We start from the raw sequence: 10,134 nt of genomic DNA, 5'->3' as shown, positions 1-10,134 counted from the left end.
GAGAGTCGTTCCTCTGCTCCAAGGTTTCCCCTTTTTTAGAGCCCCAAAAGTAATTGTAGTGTCAACAATGAAGCACAATGAAGAGAGTAAAAATCAAGAGCACCCTCCAGAGTGTACAGCCTGTGTCTTAAATGTACATGCACCCAAGTTTCTTTGTTTCTGCTGCATCAATTGCCAATGTCCTTTTGGTTCAACATAAGCTTTAATGCCCATGTCTGAAGTTTGAAATATTAGAGCTTGACCACCAAAAAAAAAAACCCAAAACCAACAAAAAAAAAAACCAAACAAAAAACCCAAACAAAAAACCCAAACAAACCCCCAAAAGAAAATATATATCTATCTTCTCTTTGTTGAAAAAGAACAAAAATATTAAACAAATCTTGTAATAAACACTTAAGAAGGAAACATGGCAACCCACCCCACCCAGCCCCTTGTTCTCCCCACCCCCTTTCATTTTTACCTGTGGTTCTCCTGCCCTGGAACCGTGCAATGTAGAAAAATCAAATATACAAACAAAACTCTTAATCCATCCCTTTATGTAGCTAGAGTGAAATCTATTTTTTTTTTTTTTTTAATAAGAACTTGACAATCTCTCTTTAATATTTACATTGAGGAATTTGTTTGAAAGTTTAAAGCAAAGAAAATCCTGAAGTTCTCTGTGTACTGCAAGACAGCATTGCCACAGTCTGCGGAGTTTGCTTTATCCCCTTCCCTTTGTCTGTGTCGCAACATTTGGAACTGGAATGGTAGATTTTTTTTTTAGTTTCTTGCCCTGCTCTCTTCCGAGATGAAAGGTCCCTCAGGAAGAATTCCCCACTCCGCTTCTGGAAGTTGTCTCCCCTCCTAGTTTGGTATTCTCTCAATGTAAATGGTGGGAGCAGCCGAGCGGGCGATGGTGGCGATGAAGCTGTGGTCCCGACTCAGTTCCAGGTTGGTGGCTTCCGCCTGCTCCCGGCCCATGGTGTCGTACCCCTTATTTACATGGAGAGGCTTGTGAGCTTGGCAGTACCCCAGCACGGGTTGGTCGTAACTGTAATAAGGTAAAGTCTTCATGTGGTGAGGAACCTGCACCGGAGAGAGATCAAAAGAAAGGATAAATCAGGTGCTCGGCCGGGGCAGCCCTGCCCCGCGCTCACCCCATGCTTCTGGCAGCAACAGAAACCTTTGATGATCCTTGGGTGGCTCCAGCCCCTGTGGAGCCCTCCAACAGGAGTGCTGACATCCCTGATATAGGATCATAGAATCATAGAACTGGCTGGGTTGGAAGGGACCTCAGAGATCCCCAAGTCCAACCCTTGATCCACTCCCCCCGTGGTTCCCAGCCCATGGCACTCAGTGCCACATCCAGGCTCTTTGGAAAGATCTCCAGACACGGAGAATCCACTACTTCCCTGGGCAGCCCATTCCAATGCCTGATCACCCTCTCCAGAAAGAAATTCTTTCTCATCTCCAACCTAAACCTCCCCTGGCACAACTTGAGACTGTGCCCCCTCGTCCCATGGGATCCCCCCCCAGACCTTCCAGCTGGAGGGGCTGCTCTCCATCTGGAAGATCCATCTTCAAAATGGTCTCGTGTGGAATTCTGTCCTATTTGGGACAATCTGGCTATGGAGGGGGAAATGGGAAGAAACTCTTGTAAAAACTGCTCTTTCTCCAGTGCCTGGAGAGGGGCTGAGCATTTCTACAAAGCTCAGACCAGCCTGAGCATGGCAAAGGACTGGAAAACCCATCTGCCAGCATGTGGAGCTTTCAGCACAGCTGGAACATGTGTTTATTTCTTCTATGACAAAGCTGTTTGCTCAAGGTCTCCGTTTCCTGGGTTCTTTATCTTACAACCTCAGCAAGAGAAGCACTATCAAAGCAGCTCAACTGAAGCTGAGCAGATCCACACCTTGCAAAAATAGTCATGTATCTGAAAGCCACCTTGAATCTCATTTCTCTTATGTAAATGCTCAGAAACTGCCAGTCCCCCCAATTTTTTTTTAATTTTTTTTTCCCCATGAATGTTCCATGCTTGCAAATGTTAATCCCACAAGTAAATATGATTTATGGCACATCATCAGGTACAAATCTTTGCAGATAATTTTATCATCTGCAAGAGATGAACTGATCAAGTAGAAAGAAATATGCTCTTGGGGAAAAAAAACACACACTGCAGGAGATGCAGGCAAGAGTTTATTCTAATACTGCTAGAAAACTTGGTTCATTATAGCTGGAGAGACCCTACACATAATTCAATCTTGTAACAAATGCCTTTTTTATTTTCACTGCTGAAGTGAAGGCTACAGAGCTGATTTACCACAAATTTCCATTGCATGAAGCACTTAACTCAAAAAGGTATGAAAAAAGCAAAGGCATTAAGCCCAATTATAAGTTTCAGAGGGTTAGAGTTCCTTTTGCATGTGGATCTCCTCAGCAGTTATGTTCCTCCCCCTCCTTCTCTGCAGAAGGCTGGAGAGATTCCAAAACTCTTCCAGTAGCTGGAATTCAGCTGAAAACATCATTCTAGGTGACAGCTGAATGGCAAGAAAGCAGAAGACAAGTTGCTCAGTACAATTTGATGGGACAACTGTGTTCACTTGTGGAGCAAATTCAGCCATCGTACAAGAAACTCTAACTCCCTTTGGATACAGCAATATCCACGCCAATTCCCATCAGGGCTGGAATTTGTCCTCAGCCTTTAAGGCAGCTCTTTATGATCCTATAAAACCCAAGGACTGTTTGTGTTCTGGAGAGCTGAGAGATTGAGGTCCTGGCTTTACAGCAATAATACACAGTACATTAACCACCCGAGTCCTGTGTGCAGCACTGCTTGCTTGTTTTCTCCCCTTCTCTAAACAGGAGTCAAAAGGATCAGGATTACAACAACATCCCAAAGGGTGGATAAACACACTGCCTTTTCAACTGTTTCTCAGTAGTTTTCTGGAGTATTTTGCTTGCTTTCACTTAAAAAGTCAGCTCTGCATGTGTCTAAAATGACTTTACTATTGGTCACTGTGGATAATCTTGGTCAGTGTAAAAAAGAAAAGAGGTGTCTCAGGCAAGCCATGAGACTGAGGAGCCCCAGCCTGGTTTGTAAACTGGATTTCCAGGCTAATGAAACCCAGGAGCAGTGCTGAACCTCCCTGCTCTCAGGCCTGGCCCTTGCACCTCTCTCCCTCTTCTGGATGCTTGATTCCATCAAAGGAATTAAAAAAAGAAAAAATCATGTCAAATGACTGTAAGAAGTTTTATCCTTGAGGTACCTCCAAGTGAAGGCAGCTGTTCCTCCCCTCTCCCCCCAAATTAGTTTTTGTGATGTCTCTAGAATGAAATATGAGAAATAAAACCCACATCAACAATTCCACAAAGAACCCGATGGAGGTGAAAGCCTCCAGAGGATGTCCCCATAAAATGGAGTGTCCTTGCATTCCCTCAAGCTACTCCTCTGAAAGGGAAGGTTGCATTTTCAGAAAGGCACAAGGGATCACTTTTCATTTATAGTGAAATGATTGTACACGAAACCCAAGCCCACAAAAGCTTTTTCAGGAGACTGCCCTGGCTGCAGAAACCATTGCAAATATGAGCACAACTGTCCCAAAACTCAGTCTGCTGCAAGGAGAAAGGATGGGAAATACTGATGACACTGTTCACTCTAAACAGAGCTGATACTATTAGATTTTTTCCAATTCAGAGATGAACAAAACTTATTTAAGAACATCTAAGTTGTTGAAAATAAATTTCATAAGAATTTTTTGCTCCAGGTTTGGAAGTAACTTTTTTTTTTTATTTCATTATTGCTATAGAACTGATGCCTGAGATAGTGAGAGATGTGACCTTGGACAAGCCAATTTATGAGCTGGAAAATGAGAAGATTAAGCCCTGCCCCTGCTTGCCCTTGGAGACTTGAGCTCTTTGAGGCAAGGGGCTGTTTGTGCAGGGACTGAAACAACACAACTCCAACCTAAGCTGAGGCTTTCCAGCTGCTATAGCTGCTGACAGACAAAACAGCAGAAGACGAGAGTGAAAAAATCCAAAGAGGTCACTAAATACCTCAGCAAATAAATAGACACTCTGGGACTTTGTCATCTTTATTTCAAGGCCTTTTCAACAGAAGACACATTTGTCACTGGCTAGGAAGTGGGAGCCAAGCTGAGGATTTACCTGCCAGCAAATCAAGGGCCAAGAACAGAAGTGGGATCCTTCAGCACAGTGTCCTTCAGCATCTCCTCCCCACCACTCCTCTGGCACCAACCCCAGAACTGGTGCTACAGAATCCTTTAAACTTAAGTCTTGGGGAAGTGGAATTGTAAATGAAGATAAAGAATTGCTCACATGGAAACACAACAGATACAAAACAAACCCTCTTTTTTTTTTTTTCATTTAATCTGTCGTAACATCTGAGGCAGCTCCTGGCCCTGGGTGTGCTCACTCCTGGTGATGCTCCCAAACCTTGGTGCAGCGAGTGGAGCTCAGGGAAGGGATGCAGAATGCCAAGACGTGGAACAGGAGATGATGGATGTGTCTGCTCACAACATTTTCTGAATCATATCTATTTTAATTTTTAAAAATGTCATTGCCTAATACTTACTTGAAGGATTAAAACATTTTGCTACAGGAAAAGCACAGCTAACCAGGAGGAGGCCTTCAAATGTCACTGCTGTACGTGTGACCCATTCTGGTGGTGACACACGTATGGTCCCAAGCAAGATTTATTCTGACTTATTAGAAGGGAGGCTGCTGCCTCCCCCGTGGTGCAGAGAGGTGATGCAGTCAGTGAATGAATCCCTGTCTGAGGAGATCACTGTGTCCAGGACATGTAGGGTTTGGGCTCCTGGGCTGGATCAGTTTGCTACCACTGAGCCTGAAGCCCACACCTCTGCAGAACCCCCACTGCATCACATCCTCTTCAAACTAAGCTTTTGGTACAAGCACAGTTTAAATAAATCCCCAGCTCTAGAAGGAAGATCAAAGGTTGCAATTTCAGAATGCAAATCTTCCTTTGGCAGTGGAATTGACACTGGAAGAGGTGAAAGGTTCACAGCTCAGCACTGCTGCCCAGTAACAACTCCCTTCAAAACCAGCTGGGCTCACTGGACATGACCTGAAATGCAGGGAAGTTCTGGCCTGCATTGAAAAGCTGTTTCTCAGCACTCCCTGTTCACCTTTCCTCTGACATTCAGTGGTTTTCAGGTAAACCTTTGGGCATGCCATCGTGCACATACCTGTATCTGCATTCCTCAGACTTCTCTCTCAATTGCTCACACTTCCTTCAAACAGGATGCTTCAGACAACCTGAAAGTCAGCCTGGGAATGAACCCTAAGCTGTACCCCATCCTCTGTCACGTAGTGCCAAGAGAGTTCAACAGAATTCCAAGGTCTCCACACTGACTGCAACTCTTGTTCAAGTATTTTCTTGTGCTCGCAGCAACAGACTTACTGCAGTGAGGACTGGCTGAAGACCAGACAGAGATTAAGTCTCTGTCTCACTGAAAATCACTTGCAGTTCAGCAAGATCGAATCAGTAGCAGTCCCAGGTTGAAATGATTCCCTGGGAAACTGCTAAATCAAATTTTGGAAACATAGCTTTTCAGAACAGATCTATTTCATGTTGGAAATACAACAAGTTTTTTCTTTATGCTCCATTTTGAAGAACGATCTCCCACCATTCCTTATCCTGCAGCAGCAAAATTCTTTCCTGAGAAACAGGAAGAGCCATGGATGTCCAAGTGACTCACTACAGAATTACCAACAAAAGGACAGAAATGTGATGTAAGAAAGGACTGAGAAGCCCAGCACAGCTTCCTGGGAGGTCTGTAGTGCATCAAAGTGCTCTTTGGGTGTTTCCCAGAGAGCAGAATGAGGTGAAGGCACAAACTGTCACAGGAGCCTCAGACAAGGAACTGCTTTGGCAAGAACCTAAAACTTGCAATAGAAGTGATGGACTTCCTGAGAACCAGACTGTTTCAGCTCTCAGGTTGGGTGCCTTGCCTCCCATGCCTTTACATGCCTTCCATACTATTGCTTCTGCTTTCAAAGGAAAAGAACACTCTGTTTTTAAAGTTTTTAAAACTAAAGACATGCTCCATTCATCCTGATGGAAAATGTGATAAGAGAACCACCACGGCCCTGCTGCAGATGCATTTTCCTTCTACAAAACCCATGAGCACTCTGGAGCAGCTGAGCCTTAGCTGATACTCTACAAACCAGGTAAAACTGATCTATGTGTAAATTCTTGCCTAGGTAATGATTACAATGATTAAATTACACACAACTTTAGAAGTTGTCCATAGGTGGTGGAAACTCAAAGTATGGAAACTCTGTTTTCTCATCAGTGCTGATATTTAGTCTCAGAACACCATGACTTCATTGCTGGATTAGCATTATAGCTGTTGATAAATCAAATTCAGAGTTTAGTTTAAATCCTATCATAATTTAGAGTAAAAATAAGCAAGATATACTACCAGAGCTTTACGATTAGGGAAGCACACAGCTTCACCTTAGCAATGGATTGATGGGGTACATTAGGCAGACAGAGCTGGGATAAACAATTTCAGCGGATTTCATGCTGCTGAAAAATCACATTTAACAACCCTGGAACATCCCTCTGGAGTCAGCTCAGACTCAGGAAAATGAACAATCCTACTCAGGAAAATGAACAATCATTCACTTCCTATTAAACCCATTAAAAGGGACAAATGCAAGTACCAAAGTTAGTTTTGAAATATGAATGTGTTTTCTTCTGCTTCCAACTGGAACAAACACAAAAGTGCTGGGCTGTTTTGGGTTTGGGTTTTGGTTTTTCTTAATAGGGCTTTTGTTCTGCAATTCATGTTTCCAAAGGTAATTCTCATATTGACAAAAAAATCAAAATCTCATTTATTAAAAAATTCAGAACTTGGAAGTCTGAGTGCTCTGCTCTGGGGTGGTGTGAGCTTTTTCTGAGCACTGGTTCTTACTGTGGTTGTCTCTGTGACACCCTTAGCATTTCAGAGAAACTCCCAACTTGATTTTTATGTGAAAGGCTACAAAACCTTTATTTAGCCCAGGTTGTCCAAGAGGTACAGATCCCACTGGGAACTTTGCCTGAGGTTGGTACATCTACACTAGTCATGAGGCACTGAGCAAGAGTCTTTTGGTACCTTGAATTGTAGGTGCAATTCCCACCATCAATTCCCTGCAATTTCATGTTCAATTTCCTTCCTTTTCCAGACAGAAACCACTTCTCTGCCTCCTCCATCTATTTCCCACCAAACCAGAGCAATGGTCTATGCAGGTTCACATGGGGAGATGAGACAAGAAGGAAGGCTCAGGTTGTAGCTCAAGGTACTGAGCCCCCACACCTGAACTCATCAGCATCGTGATAGAACCACCAACCATCCACCAATTTTGCCCAAGAAATTGAGGACAGGCTACAAACCATCCACAGAGGGTTGGTGTTCCATGGGGTTGGGAATCCTGTCAGCTCCTGATCTCTGCCATGCTTGTACACACATATAAAAACTTGCCTATCTTTTGTCAAAATGCCACAACAGGGAAGATTTTCTCCTAAATAAAGCCCACTGTTTCCCCTGGTTCCTGTCTCTGCAGCCTTTTTTCCCTTATGTTTATGTTCTTTAAATCAAGGACAAAGTCTGCTCCTCCTCACCAGAGGATGAAATCCAGGTCTTTAGGGGCTGGTCACAGGATGGCTTCTGCAAAACATAGAATAGAAACCTTCTCTTTACAAAAAAATCATCTGGAGATAAAAGGTGGTGCTTGGCCACATCCTATCAGTGAAATTTGGAGCCTAAATACTACAAATGACTGACAGGTGGGTCATTAATCTTACTCAACTCTTGTTTTACTGGCTGGGAAATTGGAATCCCAAAATTGACACAGACTTGAGAAGAGATGTCAAAGTATGAAAAATGTAGAGAAACAACAGAGTGGGGACACAGGACAGGAGACACTGCAGCTGCCAGTTACTTCTACATATTCTATTAAAGGCCTTTTTTTAATTCATAAAAACTAAAAGTTAATTAAAATGCATCTATTAGTAATTAAAATGTATCTATTCATTCCTTATGTGGCATTAAGATATTTATTTTCTAATATCTTTTAATATATATATAACATGTCCTTTAAAACTTCTCCAAGCTATACAGTGTATACCATAAAGCCAGAATTTTATGATTTATTCAGTCATTCCTGTAGAGTGTATTTCATGTTTTAAACCCCTATATAACAGCACCCTGTCAGTTCCACTGACACTGGGATTAGGGATTTTAAAGCTTTCTTTTCCTTCCCAACAGAGAACTTCCTAATCCTTCTCCCCAATCACACAAGTGCCTTTCCTTCTAAACCTGAACCTCTCACTGGACTGTTTAACTAAGGCTGCTTTTCCAGAGAGCAGGAATAAAATCCTGCACACCCCACTGCTCCCTCTATGGGCTGACTTGATCTTTCAATCTGAATGAAAAGGTTTCCTAAAGGAAACTCTCGGAAAGGAGAAAGTCTTCTAAGCCTTGTTACTGGTCCTTAGGCAAAATATTTCTTTTGAGTTGCTTTATCTGGTGTTTATGGAGTATCTGGCTCCTGACAAAAAGAACCACTGATGAAAAACTTCCACATGTGACTGGCAGTAACCTTTGATTTTCTGCCATGGCAGGCTGATAAAATAAACAAACTATCTGGATATTCTAATTGGAAAGCCATTAATATTGCTTTCAGGGCTATTAATATAATTTCCTATAGAGTTCAATAGGAATAGGAGCTTGGGGGGTTGAAAAACCCTTTGATTTGTGTAGGGACAGAAGATTGTTTTGTCAGAAGTGATGCAGTACCTTGTAGTAGTTCCTTCTCTAGAGGCAGAAAAATCCTTTGGGTCCCTCTCCCTATCTTTGGGTGCCTTTCAAACACACTTTCTCTTTAAGGCAACTCAGTTTTCACTTAGACACTGTGGAAAGCTAGATTTTCTCCAGCAATTTCTGCTCTTTTTGCACTGCATTAAGAACTGCAGTGCAGGTCATTTGTACTTCCCTTTCTGGACAAGTGAAAACTCTATCTGGCCGAGTCTCCAAGGGTTCAAAAAGAAAGAGCAGAGCACAGGTCAATAATTCAGTAATAACTTCCCCAGAGCATTCTGCTGACCTCCAACACTCCCAAGATTAAGTTAGCTTTCTAAATTGCTGGGATTTCAGCCTGAAATGCTATGGGGCTGGAGCTTCCAATGTATTGAAGAGCCCAAAGCATCCTCCCAGGTCCTAGGTGCAGGGCAGCACCTGGGAAACAGAGCACACTGTGTCTGTGGAAGAAGAATTATGACAATAAGGGAAAAGCAGAGTTGTTTTTCCATGCAGTGATCACAAAGATGGCAATGTGCTCCATCCATTACTCACAATAAAGAAGTACAGTATTTAATAGGAGCATCTGATAATGTTTCTGCCACGGTGACAAATGCAGGCACTGGAGAATGAGTGAAATAGGTCTTTGTCTCACATTAAATACTGCCTTTTCATTAGATCTGCCTACAATTCCTGGTGTGCAAAAGAGCTATCTACAAACTGATGGATCCTTTAAAGACTTTTAAATACTATTTGAAGTTGTACATGGATTCTATACGTCAAGAGACCAGAAATGTACTTCCTAAAGGTGGAGAAACGTGACTCAATTTGTACAATATTTTTTCCTTAAGACATGAGGAGGTATACACCAGGCAACATGATGGCTTATGATTCAATTCCACACCAGTGCTAGAAGAATTCTTTTATCAGAATGATAAAAGAAATGCAAGTTTTCCCTGCTGTGTTATCTAGTTACACTATACCCAAAAAGTTTTGGCTGGAATCAGATGACATCTCAGCCCTTTTTTCATTAAAAAAATGCTTAGAGCCACATCTATAATTGGCACTAATTCCATTTAATATGACCATATTAAATATTAAGCCCCCACATCCCTAACAAGATACAACATGACCCAGTCCTTCTTCTCTGTCATTATTTAAAATTCCATGTGCAACAATGTGACCTTGACCTAAAAGAGCAGACAATTTGTTTTATTTTTCATTCCTCTCAAGGCAATTTAAAGGGTTCCTTCTTTACAGAAAATGGGTACCAAAGAAAAGAAAAAGAGGCAGAGAACCCAAAGAAGGTGCTCGTGCTGCCCTGGTTTCA

General features: G+C 42.4%; 1 protein-coding gene across 1 annotated transcript in view; it reads right to left on the bottom strand.

Annotated features, from left to right (window-relative positions):
- Positions 1–747: 747 nt before the first annotated feature.
- LRRTM4 (leucine rich repeat transmembrane neuronal 4) overlaps positions 748–10,134 on the bottom strand; it is a 178,593-nt gene continuing 169,206 nt past the window's right edge. The window contains exon 2 of the mRNA XM_008499345.2: positions 748–1,065. Within this exon, the coding sequence (XP_008497567.2) occupies positions 844–1,065 (222 nt within the window). The 3' untranslated portion in view covers positions 748–843. The remainder of the gene's footprint in view (positions 1,066–10,134) is intronic.

Source organism: Calypte anna, chromosome 22 (genome assembly GCF_003957555.1).
Source record: "Calypte anna isolate BGI_N300 chromosome 22, bCalAnn1_v1.p, whole genome shotgun sequence".
Lineage (NCBI taxonomy): Eukaryota > Metazoa > Chordata > Aves > Apodiformes > Trochilidae > Calypte > Calypte anna.
Note: the sequence above shows the minus strand (reverse complement) of the source record. Positions and strands in the feature narration are given on the sequence as shown.